This window comes from Schistocerca serialis, chromosome 4 (assembly GCF_023864345.2).
Source record: "Schistocerca serialis cubense isolate TAMUIC-IGC-003099 chromosome 4, iqSchSeri2.2, whole genome shotgun sequence".
NCBI classification, from domain to species: domain Eukaryota; kingdom Metazoa; phylum Arthropoda; class Insecta; order Orthoptera; family Acrididae; genus Schistocerca; species Schistocerca serialis.
This window is the reverse complement of record NC_064641.1, coordinates 825531520-825557849: the sequence shown is the minus strand read 5'-3', so window position 1 is coordinate 825557849 and position 26330 is coordinate 825531520. Positions and strand designations below refer to the sequence as shown.

At 42.2% G+C, this 26330-nt stretch overlaps 1 protein-coding gene across 3 annotated transcripts in view; it reads left to right on the top strand.

Annotated features, from left to right (window-relative positions):
- Nucleotides 1-26330, top strand: part of LOC126473423 (RNA polymerase II-associated protein 3) — a 105945-nt gene that overhangs the window by 52305 nt on the left and 27310 nt on the right. For all 3 annotated transcript variants that reach the window (XM_050100459.1, XM_050100461.1, XM_050100458.1), the window contains 3 exons: nucleotides 7254-7379; nucleotides 9185-9312; nucleotides 25582-25795. In XM_050100459.1, the coding sequence (XP_049956416.1) occupies nucleotides 7254-7379; nucleotides 9185-9312; nucleotides 25582-25795 (468 nt within the window). The remainder of the gene's footprint in view (nucleotides 1-7253; nucleotides 7380-9184; nucleotides 9313-25581; nucleotides 25796-26330) is intronic.

Genomic DNA, 26330 nt, shown 5'->3' with positions numbered 1-26330 from the left:
CCAAGCAAAGAATTTTTGTGGCAGAGCGGACTGATTTTCCGCTCAGGCGTGACACTGTGACATCATCTGTTCTATTTGGATATCCATATCTTGCCAAGTTCAGTGTCAACATGCTAATTGCGATGTACCAACATTCCCCAAATATCCTTGGTGAAGTAACTGCAACACTTCTTTTTGCAAAGCTGTAGGGATCAACACACGGCTGTCCATTGTCATTTGTCTCATGAATAATACCGTGGGCAAGACTTAATTCTGTTCACCTGTGTAGCTGCCCATGTAGCAAACTGTTTATGTGGCATAGAAGGTTGTTTACTTGACGTGGCGAGCTGTCACTGCCGCCGAATGGGCCGATCGCAACTATGGGACTCAACCCGACAAATAGCTGGCCGCTCAAATGTTTGAACCAGCAAGGCACCGGAATTGTACTGATCTAGTATTTGCACTACCTCCTGAATTGATGGACCGGACTGTGGCAAAATTTGTTCTCCGACTTTGACATCAGATACATTGTACACGATTGCATCACGCAATGTATCATATGAATGTAAAGCACTGCAAGCACATTTGAATTTGCGTTTCCTTATCATACCCTTAGAGTATTGTTCGTCTGTATGGGACCCTTACCAGTTGGGTTTGATTCAAGAGATTGAGAAGGTCCAAAGAAGAGCGGCAAGATTCGTGACTGGTACATTCAGCCATCGCGAGAGCGTTACAAATCTCATAGAAAGTTTGAAGTTGGACACACTTGCAGATAGACGACGCGCTAAACAGAAGGGGCTGCTCTCTAAATTCTGAAATCCAGTCTTCACCGACGATGTAGAGCATATATTATTACCACCAACTTTCAAATCACGTAATGATCATCATTCAAAGATAAGGGAAATAAGACCTTGTACTGAGGCGTTCAGACAGTCCTTTTTCCCTCGTGCGATCCGTGAGTGGAACAGAAGGGGGGGGGGGGCATATGACTTTGGCGCGAATTGTGCCCTCCGCCACACACCGCTTGGTGGCTAGCCGAGTATATATGTAGATGTAGATATCTGTTACCCACTCGCAATAAGCTTATTCTGACCGTTTTTTGCAATTAAAGAATTGATACCTAGCTGCTACCATATTCACTTGTTGGTCATAATAGATAGTTAGTTTGTCGACCACTTGGTCATAAAGTTCACTCCGAATGGCATTAGGAAAAAGTTTTGTGAGGCAGAACACTGCACTTCCTACTGTTGCTAATAGATATGGAAGTTTCACAGTAGCTGGTACATTGTGAGCTAGGAAGTGCACCTCAAACTGTGACAATCACTCTAACCATTCCTCTTCTTGGTCACAAAACTGTCAAAAAGGTGGTACAGCAGCTGTAGTAGGCAGTGCTTGTTTTGTAAGGTGGACAGTGTTGGCCAGTAGCTGCTGCACCATGTTGAGTAATTAGAGATTTGTTGTGCCTAGAACTGAAAGATCTGCATTAGCTGTGTTGCATGTAACGCTTGTGACTGTGGCGCCTGAGCAGGGGGGCAGGAGAGGTGGGGTAGGCATATTGGAAGACACAAATGCAACAAACAGACAAAGCAAGCAAGCAATAAAAGCAAAGAAAATTTCTGAAATGTCCACCTGAAAACACTGATTAGCAAAAATGGCAAGAAACTTTTAAAGCAAATATATAAACCCCTGCAAATTAAAGACAAGAGAACATTAAGGTGCCAGCTAAAAAAAAAAAAAAAAAAAACAGCAAATTCCGTGGCCGTCAAGCATGAGGTTCGGCGTAGTACTTGTCGCCATACTTGGGGTCGTGCCCATTCATCTCGTATAGAGTGCCTAAAGGATACTGTGCTCTTGGAATGCTATACAACAATTCAAGCAAATCACGTTAGTAGTTTTTATTTCAATAAAGCAGATTGGCAATACTTAACTTTGTATTTACAAGAACGTGTCGCACGCAATCGGCAATATGCAAACAGTCAGTCCTTTCCTATATACTATGTCCATGTAAACAATTGGTATGGAGCACATGTCACTGCTAACATAGTGCTCTCCTAGTACTGTCCATCTAGTACTGTGTTAATAATGTACCGGATCTTGTACTCCGCGAGGCTGGCAGGGGGTGCTCCTGTTGTGGTGTGGTTCTAATCATCTCACCATTGGCCAGCATCATCTCCACACCTTCTCTGTTCTTGCGTTCTTCGTTTCGGCGCTTGTGGTTACGCCAGAACATGCTTTCTAAATTTACAGCAACTGTGAAGAAATTGTACTTAAAATTAATAGAGGGAAAGGAAGAAAAAATACTTTTTGATAGTAAGCAAATCAGAAACTATCATCTCACGTCCAAACTGAATGAAATAAAATAGGGTAAGTTGATAAATTTTGTTACCTTAATACAAGAAACAACAGATGCAACTTGGAAATTAAAAAAAAGAATTGCAACAGCAAAACATGGATGTTAAGAAAACCACTACAGCTGTTATTTTAAGCTCATTTATTAAGCCATGACTGGTTTCATAGTGTACGAACATCTATGTGACCTGCAGATTGAAACACAAATTAGGCTGAAAGTTACTCAAACATGCACATATTATATGATATGTAAATGTCACACTGAATATCCACCAATAGTCTTGATAAGTAATGCTCACAAAAAGCGGAATTGTGACAGTATCATTGTTCTTTTCCAGTGTTTAGTAACTTTTAGTGTAATCTGTGTCTTTTTGAATTGCAATACACCTTAGGATGTTTTTATACAATGAAACCAGATGATAAATCAACCTATAATAATTCCTATGGTTGGTCTACTCAAAATTCATATTAATCAGCTGTGGAACCACAACTTGATCAAGTAAAATATGCTTTCAGTGAAAGCTGGTAGTGAGCCATTCATTTACTACAGAAAAGAAAAAAGATAATACAGATTTTCGTCCAGACTGTGCTCCTGTATGACTGTGATAATCGAATACTGTTGAAGACAGATGGAAAGTAGTTACAGATAATTAAAGTGTGGCTATGAAGAAGGTTAACAAGGATAGCTGGACACTTAGAAAATCAGATGAAAAGTCTTGAAAAAGATAAATGGACAGAGAAGTGTAGTAGCAACTTGCCAAAAAAGGAAAACAAAACTTTTTAAAGATTTATTTAGAAGTAATAAATTTGTAAGAAATATATCAGAATGTAAATTTTTGTGGAGGAAAACTAAGAAAACGGGACCATCAGAGGTAACAAAGTGTTGGAATTATCAAGAAACTGAAACATAACATAATGGCACGCATTTCAAATAGGTGAGCCTCTGTGGAAATGGACATGGTTCATTAGCCCAGTGAGGTGACAGCAAATATCAGTTTTGCTGCCCACGGACCCTGAGCGTGTGACAAGTACGGACAAAACCTGAATCAGGCCAGTGCAACCAGTGGAATTCCCAGAAGTTTGCTACTGAAGATACTACCTAAGGGCTGTCGCATGGGGCAGCCTTGTCAGTATCCTATCAACATAAAGTTGCTATTAATTCAGCTCTATAAATAGTATTTAATAGGTGAAGATACAGGTTTACTCACAAAAGATGCCCACATAGTTTAAAACAAGAGCACTTTTCATTGGATAATAAATAACTGATTAACAATAAAAATAAAGAACACGTTTCAACATTTACGTGGAAAATTAATCATTTTCATGGAAAAAATGTCATAGCTATAATCACGATGTCATTGAATGACATGCAGCACATGGCAGTGAATGATATACAGAAAGTTTGATCAATTTACAAAGTTCAAGCATTCATTGAACATAATCTTAATTATAATTAGCTTGGCGCCTGCTGCTTTGGTCTCATAGCTGTAAGGTCCGCACAGTTTTTTTTTTTTTTAAGTGAATTTTATGTTGGCGAGAAGTAAATACAAGTTTTCAAAGATTTAGCTTTCAAATTTTTTTAATTTAACAAAATATTTTCTTAAAAATTTTCTTCCGTATAGGGGTTAAATTGTCCAAAACAGTGAAACACATACTTTTTTACTTCTAATGAAGGACCCAAATTCAAATTTTCATGGTGTTAACTTAAAAAATGCTTTCATAATGGAATATTTTGATAAAACATTTCATCCGTTTGAAGTTGAATTTCCAGAAACACTAAAGCACTTTTTTTTTCTTTCTAACTGAGAATTTAAATACCATTTTCATAGATGTAGCTGTAAAAAAATGCTTTAGTAGTACTCTAATAATGATTTTTTAAAAGAAACCTTCACCCACTATTTCACCCTCATAGGGGTTAAATTTCCAAAAATGCTGAAACACATATTTCTTTTATATGAATGTGTGGTGTCTGTTCTTTCAGACTTGTATTTCTTTCAGAATGAGATTTTCACTCTGCAGCGGAGTGTGCGCTGATATGAAACTTCCTGGCAGATTAAAACTGTGTGCTGGACCGAGAGTCGAACTCGGGACTTTTGCCTTTCGCGGGCAAGTGCTCTACCATCTGAGCTGCCCAGGCACGACTCATGCCCCGATTTCACTATCCTTCTGATGGGTTGGTCTTTGTATATGATATCCAACTCATAGTTGTATCCCCTCCTCCATCTTCCTCCTTCGCAGATTGGGCCAATAATTCGTTTAAGTACCTTTCTTTCAAATGCATCCAGTGTTTCAATATCTTTAGTTGTTAATGTCCAGGCTTCAGAGGCATATGTAAACACTGGTCGTATAAGTGATTTATACATAGTTAATTTTGTGGTACAAGTCAGGAGCCTTGAGGATAGAAGTCTTGTTAGGGCAAAATAGGCTCTGTTGGCCAGTATTAATCTCTGCTTAATTTCATAGGCGGTATCATTTAGATGTGTAACTGTCGAGCCCAGATACTTGAAATGTTCAACTCTCTCAAATGTATAATTGCCCGTTGTTATTGCATTTGGCATATTTTCTCTGTGTTCTTTTCCAGCTGCCATATATTTTGTTTTTTTGTTCATTAATAATTAACCCCATGTTCCTACTGGCCTGTTCAAGAGCTGTAAATGTCTCTTCCATTGTTTTTTGGGTTCTTGCTATTATATCTATGTCATCTGTGTAGGCCAGTATCTGCACTGATTTATAGAAGATCGTTCCCCTATTCAGAAGGTTTGCGTTTCTCATCACCTTCTCCAGGGCAGCATTAAAGAGAAGGCATGCCAATGCATCCCCTTGTCGCACTCCAGTTTTAATACTCAATGTGCTGGACATCATTCCTCCTATTCTTACACTACCTTGTGTTTCGCTCATTGTCATTCTCACCAGCCTTACCAACTTTCTAGAGATTCCCAGTTCATCTAGAGCTTGATATAACTGCTCTCTATTTATGCTATTATAAGCTGCTTTGAAGTCTGTAAAGAGGTGATGCGTGCCAACTCCGTATTTGTTTGTTTTTTCCAGGATTTGTCTTAAGGTGAATATTTGATCTATAGTTGACTTCACAGGAAGGAATCCGCATTGGTACGGCCCCATCTCCCTCTGTAGGATCGGGAGTATTCTGTCGAATAGTATATTAGAGAGTATTTTATATCCCAAATAAAGTAGTGTGATACCTCTGTAATTGCTACTCGCCATCTTATTTCCTTTCTTATATATGGGACATATGTTACCCTCTTTTCATTGTTGGGGCATTTTCTCCTCTTCCCATATTCTGGTGACCATTTTTAGAAGGCTTTGTTCCAGCTCTCTGCCTCCTTGCTTAAACAGTTCTGTTGGAATACCATCTGTCCCTGCCGTCTAGTTGTTTTTCTTTTTCTTCATGGCAGTTTTCACTTCGTCTATATTTGGTGGGGTAGTGTTGTTGTCTGGGTCCTCTTCCCCATTCGTGTCTGTTGGGTTCTCTGGTATAGTTATTTTAGGGTTGAGGAGCCTATCAAAATACCTGCGCCATCTTTCGCATATTCCCTTCCCTTCACTTATTATATTCCCTGTTTCATCTTTTATTAAGCTTGTTTTGCTACCAAAAGCCTTCTGTGCTGCATTCACCTCTCTGTAGAATTTTCGTATTTCATTTTTGCTTCTCATGAGCTCCATTTCTTTGACACTTACTTTCATCCATTCTCTCTTTTTTTTCTTTGGTGAGTCCTCTTTTCAATCCTCCGTTTTTCTTTGTATTCTTCTGCTATCCTTGTACAGTGGAATCGCAGTGTCCTTCTATATGCTTTGTTCTTTTCTTCAGTTACTATTTCACATTCAGTATCAAACCATGATGGTCTTACTTGTGTTGTCCCAATTGTGTCTGTCTCTGTTGCCGATGTCTCCACCGTCATTTTTATCGCTTCCCACTGATCTTCAATATTGTTATATTCTCCAGCGTTTTCCAGAATCCGAGTTATCTTCTCCTGATACTGTTCTCTTACTTCCACTGATTCTAAAGTTGTTATATTATATTTCTGTGCCCTGGGTCAGTCTCCTTTCACTGCGTTAGATATCCTTGCCCTCACCCATGCCCATACCAGAAAATGATCTGTATCTATGTGTGGGCCTCTGAGACTACTCAAGTCCAATAGGTCCGATTTGTATCTCATATCTATCAACACATGGTCAATCTGGTTTACTGTGTTTCCATCCGGTGAGTTCCATGTCCCCTTATGAATTTCTTTATGTGGGAACAGTGTTGGTCCTATTACCATATTTCTAGATGCTGCGAACAGTATAAGCCTTGTTCCGTTATCATTACTTGGTGCGTGTTTGCTGGGGAGGAGGGGGGAGGGCAATTATTGGTCTATAAATCTGTTCTTTCCCCACCTGAGTGTTTAGGTCTCCAGCTATTATTTTAATATCATGCCCTGGGCACTCATCAGATACTCTTTCCAAAGATTCATAGAATACTTCTTTCTCTTCTTCTTACGATTCTTCTGTTGGTGCATGGGCATTAATTATGGAGTAGTTAAAGAATTTCCCCTTTATCCTGAGTGTTAATAATCTTGGACTAATGGGTGTAAACCCTATTGCCAAATGCTTTAATTGATGGTGTACAACAAATCCTGTCCCCAGATGGTGATTTCTTTCACTTCAGCTATAGAATATATTCGCCTTTCTTTTCTAAAACTCCACTCCCTGGCCATCTAATTTCTTTTAGTGCTATTACACTTTGCTTCAGACTCATTATTTGATCGACCAGGAGCACTGAAAGTAATGCTGGATCAAATAATGAGTCTGAAGCAAAGTATAATAGCACTGTGAGCTGATTACATTTTTCATTTTTTGTGGATAACAACTCTGTTTTACTTTGCAGGTTTTGTTATGTTCAATAACATGTAATTCTTTTCTTACAGGACAAAGCTTGTGAACTTGTGGATAGGGAAATGGAGTACAAAGTTGTAAAAGATCATAAAGGAAAGAATTCAGAGATTGCAAGTGAACAAAAGATTAAAGATGAAGCTTACTATGAGAAAGAAATGGTAAGTTGGGCAGATAATCAAACATTGTGTTTGTGGTCTGATGTTTTTTAAAAGTCTTGCTGAGGACCGTTCACCAAAATAGTGTTCAGTCATCATTAATATCCAAGCCAAAACTTTATGACCATCTGCTTAATGGTGTGTTGATCCTGATTTGGAAAGCTATACAAAAGTGATTCTGTGGAGTGGTTTTGACAGATCCTTTGTATGTTTCTAGAGATATGTGGTACCAGATGCCTACGCACAGGCCATGCAATTCATATAAATTATGGGCCAGTGGCTTGCAGGTGCAGAGCAAACACCCAACAGCATCTCATATGGGTTCCATCAGGTGAATTTGGTGGCCAAGTTGTCATTGGGAGTTCACTGTAATGTCCCTCAAACCACTGTTGCATGATTCTGGACATGGACATGGACAGTTATCTTGCTGGAAGAGGCCATCACTACAATGGAAGACATCAAGAATGAATGGATAAAGGTGGTCTGAAATAGTTTTGATGTAGTCCACAGCTATCATGATGCTTTCAATTACTACCACTCTTGGAAGCTCAGGTGAAGGACCCCATAGCATAACACTGACCCCCCCCCTCCCCCCCCCCCAGTTTCAGCTGTGGCACATTGCATGTATGAAGCAACCACATTCTGGCCTTGGAATGTGGACAGTAATCCTGGTGGAAGGTGCTGTCAGTATTGCAGGACCCATCAAGTATGATTTGATCAAGATGGTATACAATAATGTTCATATAAACCATAGTTGTCATTGTGCTTTTAATTGCTACCATCCTTGAATGCTCAGGTGAACGTGCATTGCATGTGTTGAGCAACCTTTTGCATGACTATCATCATATCACAATGTGTCCATCGACCTGGTGTTAACAAAGCACATGATATCCATATCATCTGACACATTTCCATTGGTCTGGTTCAGTGTCTATGATCTCATACCCACTGCAACTGTAGTTGATGATTTTGTTGGATCACAAACCATTTGTGCCTGCACCAGCATTGTATTCTGTTGTCAGATCTACCACAGATCACCACCTATCCCGATTTACAGAGTAGGCATGTGCTGTAATGAAGCATATACGTCCAACACCGCGTCACCTTCTCGTGGTTTCACTGTCCTTCAACTGCTTTCAATAATGCTCACAACCATAGTATGCGAACAGCTGACAATCTTCCATTCCCGAGATGCTCCTCCTTGGGTGCCGGGCTACAACAATGTGGCAGTGGATTACTTGTGGCCTGTCTTGTCATTAGAATGAGTCCCCATTCATCTCATTCCACTTATATACTTTCCTTACTGTGTAATGTGCCCTCAATGCCAGTGGTTTTCAATCTTGGAGTGGGCATTGGTCATAATGTTTTGGCTCATCAGTGTTTGAGCAGTAGTTTTGATGGTAATAACTTTGCACAATTACATTGCCCAGTACTGTTTCAACTCTTCCCACATGAAAGATCCTGTATTAAAAGGGGGGGGGGGGGGTCAGTAACCCTTTTTACACACTCAGCAAGTATTTTTCATTCATAATAAAAAATGTACATTGGTGAAAAGTCCTATTATATATGAACTAAAATACCTCTTCAGTACTATGTCTTAATGTAAAAAAGCACAGAATAAATTAACAAAAAGAGAATATTTGTGTAATATCATTATGATATGATGCAAATGAGATATTCAGAAAAATGACTTTGTACTATGTCTCAGAACAGTATTCTTTTCTGTTTTTGACCACATAAAAATCATTTGGTGTTAAATAGAACAATATTATTCCTTCTGTATTTGAGTGTGGCTTAATTTTCACCAGGGGAATAAGTTCGTGAAACAACGGAAGTGGACTGAAGCATTACAGTGTTACACAAGAGCTATCGAACGGTACTCATTTGATGCCATATTCTATGCAAATCGGGCTTTGTGTCATCTTAAACTACACAAGTAAGTCACTAATTATTTAATATTTAGGAGATAAGCTATTTATTTCTTGTAATTGTTTACTGTAATTAAGATAAATGTGTACCAATGTGTTTTCTTCTAGTTTTGCCTTTCTTGCTCCTTGTCACTAACACTCAATAAATCAGTGAAGTAACACACCAGTAGCAGACACTGAATGGCTTCTTCACTTGGTTTTAACAAAGTCCCTCAATAACTTTATTGTAACTTATCAAATTTTTACTCCTATGTCCAAAAAAGGTGTGATGTATATGCTGTGAAATTCCTTCTTTGTCATTTTCTTTCATTGTTTTAGACATGTGAAGAAACAAACCATTATGTGGCTCAATGTTCTCTCCAACTATACTATACATAATGATGACAATTACATAATGAAATTTTATTTTTGTTATGTTGGAACATATAGTAAATTAACATAAGTGAAATGTCAGCTTGGTCTCTATGGCGTGTCTTTCAAAAGTCCAGGACGGAATAATAATAATATTATGAAAAGAATAGATTGCTACTCCCCATATAGTGGTGTTGGTGAGTCGCAGATAGACATAATGAAAAGACTGCTATAAATTTAAGCTTGTGCCCAGAAGACCTTCTTTGGAAATAGAAAACTCTCACAGAATAATACACACACATGACCACTGTCTTCCATTGCAGTGCCACTATCCTTTTTTTCTTTGGAGGAAGGTCTTTTGGCTTAAATATGTAGCCGTCTTTTTCATTGTGCCTGCCTGCGACTCAACATTTCCTGTAATAGCGAGTAGCAATTTGTCCTTTTCATAATATTATGGAATATGCAGTTTTATAGATCTTTAAAATAATCATCTTGTACGTGTTGCATTAGTGGATAAACTAAAATGCTGTTGTATCCTAAATCCCTCAGTTTGGACAGTTTAGAACCACAAAAAAATCATGTATAGTTGGTGAAGATTAGGACTCATTGGTGACTTCATTTTCAAGGGGAAAGAAGTGGGAGGCTGCATTCAGATGAATGAAAATGAAGCACATAAAATAAATATAAGAAGCAGATGAAAACATTGAGAAAGTGCACAATAACGTATTGGATGATCAATGATTAAAGGTATATGGAGTAGTCAACACAATAGTCATATCAGAAAAAAAGAGGGTGGAGAAAGATATGGGTGAAATGGGTACACCATTTTTTTTAATGCTGTTCAAAAGCAAGTGCAAAGAAAAGTCTCAGCATTTTGAAGAAATCTTGCATACTTTTAGTGCCAACTTTTATTGCTTAAAATGAGACAAGACTTAATTTCATATCACAAACAAAACTCCATCCCGTGGGTCAAAGTCGTCAGTGATTCTTGCAGGGAGGGAGGGGGGGGGGGGGGGGGTAGTCAATTTCATGTGCAGGACTAGTTGCAGACTGTGACCCTGGGAAGCAAAGGCTGAAAGATTAATTGGTGAATCATTGTTTCCCCTTGTCCTCACAAGAAGTGGGGTCCCTCTCAACCTGAAGCCCTGAAAGGACCCATCCTTCCATTGAAACCTCCTCCAACCTATCACTCTTTCTTCCCCAAGGAAATAAAATTCTGAAAGCTGGGTATAGCTTTTTCCTACCTTAAGTGTTTCCATCAGCAAAATGTGGAATTTCACATGACTGTTATTACAGATTCCTGATTTGATATTTCCTTTGATACAGTTTTTTTGCTAATGACACTTTTCTTCCTGATATCAAAAATTATGAGCAAAATATGTAATAGTTAATACAATAAACAACCAGCATGCTATGAAACAGAATAGAAGGATGTTCCAAAGTGTCTGTAGACAGTGATGTGGGCTAAGAAGTGTCAGACTATAATTCCAAAAATGTGGTTCTTGTTCCTTGACCAATCATTATTAATGACCCTGTCACCCTTGTGCACGTTGGTAGGGGAGGGAGGGGGGGGGGGGATGTCTGTATAGGGAATAATTAAAAACCAGTTAGCCAACATTTTTAATCACATTGGAGATGCACCTCGGAAGCAACAAAGAGATTTATTAGTTTCGTGCCATGCACTTACTAGTCAGTAGATCAAGATACAGAATTATTTATTTAGCATACAGCAAATAAATAATTCTGTACCATAATCAGTTGTTTTGTCATGCACAAGTTCTGTTTTAGGAAATTCAGATCAGGCTGATATTTAAATGTATGTATCTGTTGTTGCTACATTTGCCCGAATTTCATCTGGCACTTGTGTTCATCACTGTGTTAATGTAAATTTATCTCCATTCATGATTCTAAAGTCTCATTTTCCATGTCAATGGTACACTATGCACCACTTCAAACTTTCACTGCTAATAGCGTAAATTTGATTTTTCTTGCAAACGTGCTGGAGCACTACTATTTTGATCATCCAGTGTTATTGCCCGAACATTGGTTTCTGACAGTTGGTCCCTCCCCTTCTCCTCTTCACAAAAGGTGGGCAGGGAATGTCACTGTGCCTTTCAATAGACGATGTTTGGAACACTATAGCAGCAAGTTCCCACACCTGTGGAGGGAAAGTATGATTATCCCAGTTTTGAAACTACTGAAGACCCTCATAGACAGCAGAGAGGAGCAGAATAGTTTGTCTCACCAATGTCCTTTACAGATGTATTGAGGGCATGGTAAGCTGATGAGTATGCAGGACCCTCGAGGGGAAGGGCCCCATATCTAGCCCGCTGGGTGGATTTCGGGAGGGCTGGTGTACTAGTGATCACCTACTCTATGTGGAGGCTGCTGTGAAGATTGCTTTTACTCACCATCACATTTCTTCACTGTGTTCTTTGATTGGCATAAAGCCTATGACACAACATGGTGCCACATATTCTCACCACTGTACATCAATGGAGTTTCATGACTCCCTCCTGAATTTCATCTAAAATTTTCTTTCTCGGAATCTTTCTGAGCCCAAGTCGGTGATTTCTACAGTGCTTCCCACATACAAGAATATGGTGTTCCACAAGGCTCTGTCCTGAGTATTACCCTCTTCTTAAAAGCTATCAGTAGACTCCTAAAGACATCAGGTGCTGTAGACTTGCCATCCTTACATGTTGATAACTTCCGTGTCTGCTATTGATTTTCTAACATTGGTCTCACTGAGCAACTGGGGTGCAGACCGCTCTGTTATCCTGTGATTGTATCAAGCATAGGTCCAGTCTCGTTTAGACTATGGAAGTCCTGTCTATGGTTCTGTTTCGCCTTTGACGCTGCAGATACTAGACCCCATCCACCACTGTGGGGTCCGACTTGCTACTGGTGCCTTCCGGACTAGCCTCGTACTTGGTGTTCTCGCAGAGGCGCGGATTCCACCACTGTGAATTTGGTGCCAACAACAGCTGATATCTTATGCGCTCCACATTTGCTGCACCCCAAAGCACCCTAATTATGGTCTTCTTTATCCAGACACGGAGATCACCCTGCCACAGCAGCGGCCACGTTGTGGGCTTACCATGGCTGTCCACATTCAGTCGCTCTTTTCTGAGCTCCAGCAATTCCCTTTACCGCCTCTCTTCTTTGTTCATGCACATACCCCTCCGTGGTGCGTCTCTTAGCCGCAGCTCTTTCTTGATCTCTCAATCGATTCTGTCCCTCCGATGGCTCTTCGCCACCAGCTCTCCTGTCTCCTCAGTTCTTTTCAGGGTTCGGAAGTGTTCTATACTGATGGCTCCATGGTTGCTGGCCACACTGCTTTTGCTTACACCTATGCGCAACACATGGAACTTGACAGATCGCTGTAGTATTTTTACTGCTTAATTGGTAGCCATCTTGTGCGCGCTGGACCTTATCCGCTCCTGCTCAGGACTATCCTTTGCTATCTGTAGTGACTTATTGAATGGTTTGCATGCTATCAGCCAGTGCTTCCCTTGCCACTCGTTGGTCGTCGCTATCCAGGACTCCCTTTCTCTCCTCGCTCAACGTGGATGCTCGGTGGTTTTCATTTGGACCCCAGACCATGTTGGGATTCTCGTCAATGAACTTGACGATTGACTGGGTAAATTAGCTGCTACCAGACCATCTCTTGCTATTGGTATTCTGGAAATAGACCTTCGCTCGGCTTTACATCGTCAGGTTTTGGGCCTTTGGGATGCAGAATGGCACACTCTTCGCTGAACAAGCTCAGTGCAATTAAGGATTCTACAACTCCGTGGCGGTCCTCCTTACAGGCCTCTCGTAAGGCCTCTGTTGTCCTATGCCGGCTCCGCATTGGCCATACTTTTTTGACTCACAGTTATTTCCTCCTGCATGAGGGCCCCCCTCTCTGTCATTGTGTATCGATGTTGACTGTGGCTCACATCTTATTGGACTGCCCCAACTTAGCCACCCTGCGACAGACTTTTAGCTTTCCAGACTCGCTACCCCTGGTGTTGGCTGACAGTGGCTCAGCAGCAGATCTCGTTCTACATTTTATTCATGATGGGGGGGTTTAATCACTTTATTTAAGGGAGGGACCTTCCACGTTATCGGTGAGTGGAGGGGATGGCAGGCTCTCTTGCTCCCCCCTTCGCCCCAACTGGATTGGCTCCAACTGGGCTTGGTGGTTTACCTCGGCCCTCTGCCTTCCCACTCCTTTCCTTATGGGGCCTGTTATGTCTTGAGCGTCTCTCTTGTCTCCTGTGCTTCTTTCTTCCCGCCCCCGTCATTAGCCACTTTCTTTCCCTCACCTCTTTATCCACCCTTTTCCTTCCTTCCCTGTCGTTAGTTTATCATTTTATGGACATTGTAGTTCCCTCTTCTAGTGTGGGATTTTATCGGTTTTAGTTAATCTAAGATCAGAGGGACTGATGACTACATAGTTTGGTCCCTTCTCCACCCAACGAATCAAGCAACCAACCAACCAACAGCTTCCAATTCTCAAAGCCAACAACTACTTGCTACCCTGTTTGTGTCGAGGCCCATAGAACTTTGTATTCTTCTTGTGGTGTAATTTACATCAGGCTGCTTGATGGTCTAACCAAGGCCGAAATACAATCTTACCACTCTAATCAAGGTGTCATTGCCGTCCATCATGTAATGGAAAAGGTAGATTCCTCCTTAGTGCCCACCTGCACTCTTTTCCTCACATTTGAAAGGGTGATGCTGCTGTCAAAGATCAAAGCAGGCTATGAAATTATCACAGTCCAGTCATACATTCAAAACCCGATGTGCTGCTACCAGTGTCATCGTTACAACCACACTAGTACATCTCGTCGACACCCAACCAAATGTGTAACCTGTGACAGGGATGCACATGAGGGCAATTGTCTGCCTCCTTCTCACCACTGCGTCAACTGCAATGGCAGCCATGTCACTTCCTTTTGGGATTGTCCCACGTATCTAGATGAGCGGGCTGTCCTAGAAATTCAGGTAAAGGAAAAAGTGCCTCACCCGGTAGTGCACAAGTTACTGGCTAGTCGCAAACCCTGTGTTCTCCCATCTGGCACCTATAGTTCTATTCTTGTTACCCCTCGCTCCATGAAGGACATGGCCACGCAGACATGCGACCTCAGATTCGGCTCTGAGGTTATGAAATCGCCCAGTGTCAAGGTATCATCGCCATCCCCCCGTCCTGCTGATCAACAAACCGCCAAACTCTCACTTCAAGGGGCGAAGCTACCAACAACCAACCCATAGGCAGGAAAGGACAAGAGGAGTACTCCTGCGAGGACTTCCTCCGTCCCTCCAGCCAAACAACACCCGAGTTTTCCTCTAACCGGAAAGGCTAGAAGTAGTCCGCTAAAGGCAAACGGTCTTCCCCTTTGCCATCTCGAAGATCTTGTTTGACAGAGTCGCCACGTGGTACCTTATCCTGGTCAGCCTCTGTCTCGCCAGTGTGCACCACCAACTGTTTTTCAGCATCGGACTCCATGGACCAACTGCTCAAGCAAGCTGATGCTTCTGTGGACCCCATGGAGCAGGATCCTCCTGCTCCTGTGCCCTGTAGTACCAACTCTACACCGGCTGTCACTCGGTGACCACCAAGTTGACACCGCTCCATCACTTACTCCTCATGACTGTCCTCCAGTGGAATGTTCGCAGCCTTTGGTCCCACTAACAGGATTTACGGCTGCTTTTAGCATCACAGCATCCCCTTGTACTCTGCCTTCAGGAAACGAAATTGTGCCCTCACGACTGCTTTGAGCTTTCACATTACTTACCGATTCATTTTGACCTTCCCCGTGAGTTCAGCATCCCATCTCATGGGGGCGTCATGCTGCTCATACAGGATGACCTTCATAGTCAACTCATCTCCTTGCCTACCAGTCTTCAAGCTGTGTCAGTTCGCCTTTTCCTTCTCCATCTGACTTTCTCCCTCTGTACCATTTACGTACCCCCATCCTTCGATGTCACCAGGGCAGACTTCCTTTAGCCTATTGGGCAACTACCTCCCCCGTTTCTGCTACTCAGTGACTTTAATGCATATCATCCCCTTTGGGGCTCCCCCAGCACCTGACGTTCTTAACCAACTTAACGTCTGCTGCCTTAACACTGGAGCACCCACTTTCCTTTCCAACTCCTCACACACCTATTCCCATTTGGACCTATCCTTTTGCACTGTCCAGCTTGCCTATCGTCTTGGGTGGTCCATTCTTTCTGACACCTACTCGAACAACATTTCCCGTGTGCTCTCCGTTTGCTGACTCTTGCCCCATCCGCATGCACTCCGAAATGGCAGCTTATTAAGGCCGACTGGCCACTTCACTACTCCCTGGCGACCTTTGAAAAACAAGATTTCCCCAGTTGTGATGACCAGGTGTACTATCCCACCAATGTTATCCTTACTGCTGCAGAATGTTCCGTTCCTCAGACTTCCTCTTTACGCCGTCGTGTTCCAGTCCCTTGGTGGACTGAGGCATGCCACGATGCACTTCGTGCACAGAGACGTGCTCTCCGCATTTTTAACTATCCTCCTACGATGGCAAACTGCACTCATTATAAACAGATGCGTGCAAAGTGTCATTGTGTTCTTCAGGATAGCAAACGAGCTAGCTGGCTTTCATTCACTAGTTCTTTTAACAGTTCCACCCCTTCCTCTCTGGGACAAAGATCCATTTTGCGAAAGTTTCGAGCTTTTTGCACTATCACCTTGCATTCCTCCATGGGAAACAAGCAGAGGAAACTTGGATGATACCCTTCTCTTCTCCGAGTAGTGAGTGCTACAGTGCTACCTTTACTGTGAGGGAGCTTGATCATGCTCTCAGTTCATTCCAATCCTCCACCCAAGGGCTGGACACCATCCACATTCAGATGTTGCAGCACCTTTCTCTTGCAGGCAAGCACTTTCTGCTTAACACGTGCAACCGCATCTGGGCAGAGGGCACATTTCCTTGCCATTGGAGTGAAGCCACCGTCGTATCCATATCAAAGCCCGGTAAGGACAAAAACCTTCCTACTAGCTACTGCCTTATCCCTGGCTGGTGTGGTGGCTCGAGTCTCGTCATTTACTAATGAATGCACAGTGTGGATTTTGAGTGCAGTGTACTGCAATTGACCATCTCGTTACTTTGTCCACCCATGTCATGGATGGTTTTCTGCAGGAATCCCAAACTGTGGCTGTGTTTTTTGATTTGGATAAGGTCTATGATACCTGCTGAAGAACTGGTATCCTCCATTCTCTTTACATGTGGAGGTTTTGTGGGTGCACGCCCTGTTTTCTTTGAGCATTTTTACAAGACCAAGTTTTCGAGGTGTGTGTGGATTTTGCCTTGTCGGCCACCTTTATCCAGTCATCCTCGTTGCTATTGCCATTAACCCTATAATGGCCTGTCTCCCCCCAGGCATCTCCAGCTCTCTTTTTGTTGTCGATTTTGCCATCCATTGCAGTTCTCCATGGACCTGTCACACTGAGCAGTGTCTTCAGCACTGTCATGATCATCTTTACTTCTGGAGCATTGACAGTGGCTTTCGCTTTTCCCCTGACAAAAGCATCTGTATAAATTTCTGTTGGCGCAAATGATTTCTCCCACCATCTCTACATCTTGGGCCTGTTGCCCTGCCTCCTTCCATTCATTGGAACTATGAAATTTCTCTTGCTCATGCTCAACGGGAAACACTCTTGGTCCTCCCATGTGTCTTACCTGGCAGCTCACTGTACGCAGTCTCTGTCTCCTACCTGTACTCAGTGGTACTTCCTGGGGTGCTAATCGTTCGAAACTCGACTATGGGTGCTTTGTTTATGCATCTGTATGCCCATCCCTCTTACATTGTCTCAACACTATCCACCATCATGGCATCCATTCAGCCACAGGTGCCTTTTACACCAGCCCGGTTGAGATTCTTATGCTGAAGCTGCTGAACTACCACTGTTCTACCACCATGACTTTCTTCTCAGCAGGTATGCATACCGTTTGTCTGCCATGCGTTGCCACCCCTCCTATGCCTCCTTCGTTGATTATTCCTTTGATCATCAGTATGAGGCTCGTCCCGCTTCTCTGTTGCCTCCTGCAGTCCGCTTTCGCCACTTGCTACGGTGGCTTCACTTCACACTACCAGCAACACTCCCAGTGGGTGTGAACCCTTCACCACCTTGGCTTCACGAAGCGGCCATTGTTAACTTGGGCCTTCATTCGCTTCCTAAGGACACTACTCCAGCCTCGGTCTATCGCCCCCAGTTTCACAACCTTCACATGGAACTTCGCGATATTCCCTTCGTATACATTGATGGTTCTCATACTGACTGTGGGGTCAGGTGTGCCTGCGTCCTTGGCCCCCATGTCTTTCGACATCAACTTCCGACACACTGCTCAGTATTTACAGCTGAGGTCTTCGCTCTGTATCATGCGATGGAGTTCATCCAATGACACAGCCTTTCCAATTGTGTCCTCTGCTCAGACTCACTCAGTGCCTTTCAAAGTCTAAGTTCGCATTCGGAAGGACGACGGTTCAATCCCGCGTCCGGTCATCCTGATTTAGGTTTTCCGTGATTTCCCTAAATCACTCCAGGCAAATGCCGGGATGGTTCCTCTGAAAGGGCACGGCCGACTTCCTTCCCCATCCTTCCCTAATCTGATGAGACCAGTGACCACGCTGTCTGGTCTCCTTCCCCAAACAAACCAACCAAACCAAAGTCTAAGTGTGCTGTACACTGTCCATCACTTAGTGCAGTGGGTCCAAAACTGTCACTTGCTCACTCTTAGTGGAGCCAGTGTCATGTTTCTGTGGGTCCCTGGTCATGTTGGTCTGCCAGGAAACAAGGCTGCTGCCAATGCTGCAGTCCTTGTACCTCAGCCTGCGAGTACGTGTATTCCCTCCGATGATCTCTGTGTTGCCGTCTGTCAGGAGGTGGTGTCCCTTTGGCATTGCCATTGGTTGTCCCTTCACGGGAATAAGCTTCGGCTTATTAAGCCTCTCCCAGCACCTTGGACGACCTCCTCTCGGCTGCATATTGGGCACTGCCTCTTTAGCTATCGTCAATTGCGAAGTGGGACCACCCCAACACTTTTTACACATTGCGTCTGAATTTTAACTGTCTGCCACTTCCTGCTGGATGCACTTCTTTTAACCATTTCCGTTCCAGCTTGTGTTTGCTGCCTGATTTATCAGCAGTTTTAGTGAATAACGAGCGGGCTGTCGAGCATGTTTTACTTTTTATCTGCCGAAGCAATATGGCGAAGGCTATTTAATTTTTAGTTTCGGACCTCCATTTCTGTATGGACTTTTTTAGCCCTTTTTCCACATGTCTGTTTTTAGCTGTCTCCTATTCTGTCCATTGGGACTGATGTATAATCGTTTAACTCCTCTTTGTGTTCGTATTCTGTAGTTTTGACTTGGGCGCGTATGATCCTGCTTGTTTTTTGCACCCTAATGCAAAACAAACTAACTTCACTCGGCTGTCCACAGGTACCAGAGAAGGGCATCCCACATGGCTCTGTGTTAAGTGTATATTGGTGGACGATTCGAACGGGTTCTTAGTTTACTCCGAGAAAGTTACTTTTATTCTCAATTGTAAAGCTTTAATCTGCCTCCAGAGCAGAGCCAATGTGGTTGAGGATTGGGAACATCCCACTGTACACTAGGTCTGGGGGATCCCCAACTCTACCACCTAGACCAGGCTATTCTTCAAGTATCCTTTTACTTTGTTTTAATTGCTTTTAGATTTGGTTTGGCTGTTTTTCTGTCACACCCAGTTCTCTAATCGTGGTGTTGCACTTTGTTGAATAGTGAATGCTCTTAGCTGTAATGGATCAGGGGTGGGACTGCTGTGGGTGGAACATTTTCTGTTGCATGCAGAGCCCTAGGAATGCCCACCTGCTGACTTCCCTGTTTCTCTCATCTTGCTTTTATTATTGACAATGTAGTAAATGTCCATTACTTTTTTAGCCTTCTAGCTTTTACTGTTATGAATCTCCCAACTAGATCAAAAATATTCTTGGTGGGTGTCTACTTGCAAGTGTACCACTCTTGGGTCACGGAACTGACGATCTCATTACTCAACCCCCCCCCCTCCCCCCCCCCCCCCCCCAAAAAAAAAAAAGAAAAAAATAATCAATAAACCAATCAATTGGTAGATGTTTATATGTACAGTGAAAACTTGTGCTGCTACCTGTGTGGTTGTTATGAATTACACCATTTACACTGTTAATAGAATGCCACTTCTTGAACTAGATCCTGACCCTGTTACACCACTTGGACCTGAAGGGTTTCACTTGTCACGCATTTTTGCTGATATAGACCATTTTATCCTCACCCAGAACTGTACCCACACAATGAGATGCTTAATGTGGTTAAGACATGTTGCTTCTTAGGACTTACATTTGATGACCAGTTAACTTGGTTTCCCCATGTACAACAGATTAAGTGTGCATGACAATTAAAACGTAATGTCCTATGCTGTCTCAGTAACACTTCCTGGGAAGCAGAGCATTCCACTGTTTTGCAACTCTACAAAACTCTTATTTTCACATTTATATTGTGGATCAGCAGTGCCATCAACATTGTGACCACTACACCCAATACACCACTGTGTGACCAGGCTTGCAGCTGGGGCCTTCTGAACAAGTCTGTAGACAGCCTGAATGTAGGGGCAGGGATTCCCCCCTTATGGATTAAGCACCACCAATTACTCCTCCACAGCTACACCCTACACATCGTTAGACATCCAAATCAATACCTTACAGTTCCTGATACGGAAGTAAGGGTATGTTGACACTGCAGCCTCACTGCTGGCACAGAACCCTTTATTCTGGCTTTCTGCTACAGCTTTTTAGGTTGAGTAGATTGCTTGCAGTGGTCTGAAGTGTACAATATATTTTCTGCATTGTATGACAACAGTAGTAGTGGTTCATTTGCACAAAATACATGATTATGGGCATGGACAAAGAAGTGAAGGTATGGATGCACCCTTGATTGGAGAACACTCACATTGTAGATGCTTCCATTGGTGTTAACAACTGTTCAGAACTTATCCAAAACAATTTTCAGAGAATTAAGTGTCACAACAAATTTTCTAGTTTATTTAAAATATTATTGAGCCAGAAATAGTTAAAATGTCAGTATTTGGCTGAACATTCTAATGCAATTTCGATGGAAGAGCCATTGGTAGGACTATTCAACCTGAGGTAATATTTCATTAGTTTTTATCCACATTTACTTCAGATACTACATCTTCCACATGTAAATATTTGTCCAGATAATTTACCAAATGTAAACAAAAAATTAGATGAAAGAGGAAAATTAATATCTATAAAGTATTATACCTAATACTATACGATATGAAGCAATTGTGATGATCTGTAGGCCTATAATGCCACGTAGCTTTGTGGTCAGTCACAACTGAAATAAAATGCCTGTTTAAAATTGTTGCTAACTTGTAGTTCTCAACCGTGGAATTATCTATAAGCTGAAATGAATACTACATTTCTTTTGCTGACATATTAAGTGGTGTGGAACAATCAGTTTCCAGGTTTCCAAGTAAAACTGCAGAAGAAATTCATTGGAAAACAAGCTGCATGCATTCAAAATCCAAGTCACTGACCTTAAACGTGACAAGAGCTGAGTGTAAAGGTCTTAAAGATCTCTGCAACAATCCTCTCCTCGTAGACCTGGCAGCTGAAAAGGGCAAGGCAGCCATCATTGTGGAACAAGCCAACTACGTCATGAAGATTCGGTTGATGCTGGAGGAGAAGACATATCAAAAATTATCCTGGGACCCATCATCCAGAATAATAGTAAGATGTCTGAGCTTCTCAAGAGGTCGTAACTGGAAGAAAATCCATTAAAAGTCTCCTCCCTTGGGCACCTTGACCACCTACACTTTATGACCTTCCAAAGGTTCAAAAGAGCAATGCACCTCTATGTCTCATTGGGCCAGCCTCCTTATTCCACACATTGGTTGCTGTGTGCACTACATCAAGAATACAACTGACTTCATTAATCAAATTAAATGCCTACATTTTGGAGGAGGAAATATTATGGTCAGCTTTGATGTGGTGTTATTATCATGCTCGGTTCCATCCAGGATTCCATAGTTCTGCCTTCCCAGTTATTTGATGGCACTGTTGTGGATTTAATTAAGCACATTCTGATGTCATCATGTTTTTTGTGTGATGGACAATATTTTAATCAGATGGATGACATTTCGCTGTGGGGAGCCCATTAGCTCCAGTTATAGCCAACCTGGTTATGGAACACTTTGAGGCCATCACCCTGGACACAGCTCCTGCAAAGTGTAGTTGCTTTTATTGGTACTCTGATGAAGCATTAGTCATCTGATCATTCATACATGAAATGCTGGTAGTATTCTTGGACCACATCAATTAATGTCCATGAGAACAAAGTTCACAACAGAGGTAGAGACCAATGGAGCCTTGCCATTCCTTGTCGTCCACATCTGCTGCAAAGTATATTATAGTCAGCTTTGATGTGGTGTCATTATTCATGCACATTTACATCCAGGAATCCGCAGTTATGCCCACCCAGTTGACAGAATGACACTGTTATGGATTTACTTAAGCAAGCTCTGATGTCATTGTATTGTTTTGTATGATGCAGAATATTTTAAACAGACAGACGCTGTCACGATGAGGAGCCCATTTCCTCCAGTTATAGCCAACCTGTTTATGGGGCACTTTGAGGACATAACTCTGGACATGGCTTCAGCAAAGCCTAGTTGCTTTTATCATTACGTCAATGACACACTCGTCACCTGGTCTCATGGATGTGAAAAACTTGGAGAATTTGTGGACCACATCAACAATATCCATGAGAACATAAAGTTCACAGTAAAGATAGAGGTAACTTGCAACTCCTTGACATCCTCACCTACTGTATAGCAAATGGGTGTCTGTGCCATGGTGTTTACCAGAATCCAACCCACACGGACCGAAATCTGCATGCTAACAGCCATTAGCATTCTCCCCAGATACATTCCGTACTGAGGCCTTTGGTGCATCAAGCTGAAGCCATCTCAGATGCTGAAAACCTGCCGAAGGAACTGAGTCACTTACGGAAAGTATTGAAGAAAAATTGCTACAACTACTGCCAGATTTCGCAAGCCATCTTTCCGAAAACACGAAAGCAGAAGGACCTCGAGGAGGACCTGAAGAAGCTTGCGTTTTGCCATTTTGTGGCTCAGTAACAGGGAAGACTAGCTGGCTCCTAGAGAGGCATACAATCACTTCAGTTTTCAGGGCTCCAACAAAATTTCAGAAACTCATGAGGGCTGTGAAAGATGAAGTAGGCCTCAGAACACCAGGCATATATAAAATACCGTGTGGGTGTGGATAGTTTTGTGTTGGACAAACTGTGCCAACTGTTGAGCGGCACTTGTAGAACACTAGAGATACTTTTGCCTTTGATACCCTGAGAAATCAATGGTAGTGGACCATGCTCCATATGGACATTGTATTGCATTTGAAGAGACATTAGTTATTACATGGACTAATAGTTTCTGGGATAGTGTAATTAAATAAGTGATTGAGATAAAAGTTTGTGACAACACGTTTGATAAAGACGGTGGCCTACAGCTAAGCATGGCTTGGGACCCAGCCACTGGAAGGTGAAAGTGGGCGCACAAAAAAATGTTACCCTATATGGTGCTGGAGCGAGCACAAGTGACATCACAGAAGACAGTGTGGCTATATATTATCAGTAGTAGCAACCAATGGACAGACACCATTTGACAATGGCCGAGGAGTACTTAGCCAAAAGCTTATGGATTTTAAACCAAGTGATGCACGTGGGAGCTCGAAAGAATTTTATCAGTACATATCATTGCAAAACAGTACATTCATGTATTATGTATCACTATGAGAAGGAAATTTGGCGCAGCATCAAACGCCTGGGGAAGTTGCGTGTTAAGAAGGCTAATTTAGTAAGCTCTCTGGCCGTCCTACAACACTGGTATGAAGAGAAGATGAGTCTTGGTTTGCCTTCATGAGTCACCATATCAACACTGCTGAGGCCAAGAGAATATTTTTCTGTGCCAGCTTTACCCTGCTGTAACAGAGGATACTTCACATCAGAAAGCACTTGGATACCAACAGCTGCAAGCTAAAGACTGTCCACCTGCAGCTGACAGAGAAGCTATCAGCTTTGGATTGGGAATGGATTGATGCAGCCACAGTAGCACAACAAATGTCATTGGAAGACAATCACAGAAGGGAAGAAAGAGAAATTCATTTTGCTTTCGCAGCAACAGTGTGGGACAGGATGAAAAACAACAGAACACTCAGTTACAACATGATGACGAGAAACATCGATGCGGATGATGTGCTGGCTCTTAAGAAGGGACTTAATTTTGCACCATTGCTATGGAATATCCTTTTACTGACATAATAAATTGTGTGGAATAAGCAGTTAGCAAGATGCCCTGTGAAACTGGAGAGGAAATTCATTGAGTAACGAGCCACATTCTTTCAAAATCCAAGCGCAGACATCAAAATGGCAAGAGTTGAGTGTAATTGTATGAAAGATATCTGAAATGATCCTCTCCTCATAGTCCTGCCAGGTGACAAGGGCAGTGCAGCCATCATTATGGAATTAGCCAACTATGACGTGAAAAATTATTTGACCCTGGAGGAGGAGACATATTGAAAATTATGAAGGGACCCAACATCCGGAATAATGAGAAAGATGTTGGAGCTTCTCAACAGGTCTTTAAGAGGAGGACATCATTAAAAATCTCCTCCCTCGAGCACCTCAATCACCTATGTTCTACACCCTTCCAGAGGTTCACAAGAACAACACACCTCTTCCTCCCATCGTGCGCATCATTGGATTGCCTACTTTCAGACTCGCAACATATCTAGCCAGCCTCTTTACTCCATAAATTGGTCACTGTACCACATTGAGAGTACAACATACTTCATCAGCCAAATGAAATGTCTGCATCATGGAGGAGGAGATATTATTGTCAGCTTTGATGTTATGACATTATTCACACTTGTTCCCATACAGGATCCCGTAGTTCTACTCTCTGTTACTTGACAACAATGTTGTGGATTTATTTAAGCACACTCTGATGTCATTTTCATTTTATTGTAATTGATTTTCAGGTCTGTTTTAAATGCAATCCGTATATTTCTTCCTTTAGTAGTTGTAAATTTATCTTCATAGTTGTAAATTTATCTTCCATTAGAGTTACACAGTATATTAAACTCCACCCAAACAGCCCATGAAGGCCCAATGGTACTGACTGGCCGCCGTGTCATCCTCAGCCCACAGGCATCACTGGATGCAGATATGGATGGGCACGTGGTCAGCACACCGCTCTCCCGGCCATGTCAGTTTACTAGACCGGAGCCACTACTTCTCAATCAAATAGTTCCTCAGTTTGCCTCACAAGGGCTGACTGCACCCCACTTGCCAACAGTGCTCGGCAGATCAGATGATCACCCATCCAAGTGCTAGCCCAGCCCAACAGCACATAACTTTGGTGATCTGATGGGAACCGGTGTTACCACTGCAGCAAGGCTGTTGGCAAATATTGTTAATAGAAAAACAAATGAGGTTCAGGTCTATTCCATTAACATCCATCATTCCCATTTTTCGCAGTTTGGGAACGTGATAGCTGCCTTTAGGGCTACTGAGAATAGTTTGGGTTTTGTGGAATTTCATATTCCATTATATAGTAAATAGTGATATTTGATTACATAGCAGCTCCATTTGGACAAAAATGTACTTACTCTCTCAATCGGCTACATTAAAAACAGCAGTCTTGGATGCCTCGTCTCTCAAATGAGGAGCTTGCTGAATAAAATAGCATAATACAGATGTACACAGGACATAAGTTAGTTTTGCCCATTTTTTTCTATTATGACTTAACTGTGGTTAACATTGTTTCCAAATTTCTTTTACAGCTACAAAGCAGGAGAGGCAGATTGTACAAGGGCCTTGGAACTTGACCCAAAGTATGTCAAGGCCTATCTCCGACGTGTCACAGCCAGGCTAGAATTGAATCTTTTCCAAGAAGCCAGATCAGATCTTCAAAATGTACTGGAGTTGGAACCAAGTAATTCATTTGCGGAAGGGCAGTTGTCGATGTTAGACCGTAAACTGGCTGAAAATGAGAAGGTAATGAATTTTTCGGTGTCATAATATTTTAAAACTGCTGTTACCTTATTAAGATATGAATATTTTTTCAAATCAAAGTTCACATCACAGTCAGCATACATTATTTCGTTAGAGAAAGACACTAATATTTGGACATCTAGCCTTTTAGTGCACTAAGCCTCGTTGGCTGAAAACTCATTTCTGACAGTCTTTCTGTTGTACCTGTCTACAACTCAGCATATCCGCTATATGGTGAGTAGCAACTTTCCTTTTCATAAAATTGTTACATTCCATCCTTTGGTGTACTATTTTGAGAAATAACAGAATACAACACAAATAATATTCCGTGGATACCATGGAATGGGGACTCTGGGATTCAATGTGGAAATATATATATATATATAAACAAAGATGATGTGACTTACCGAACGAAAGTGCTGGCAGGTCGATAGACACACAAACATACACACAAAATTCTAGCTTTCGCAACCAATGGTTGCTTCGTCAGGAAAGAGGGAAGGAGAGGGAAAGGTGAAAGGATGTGGGTTTTAAGGGA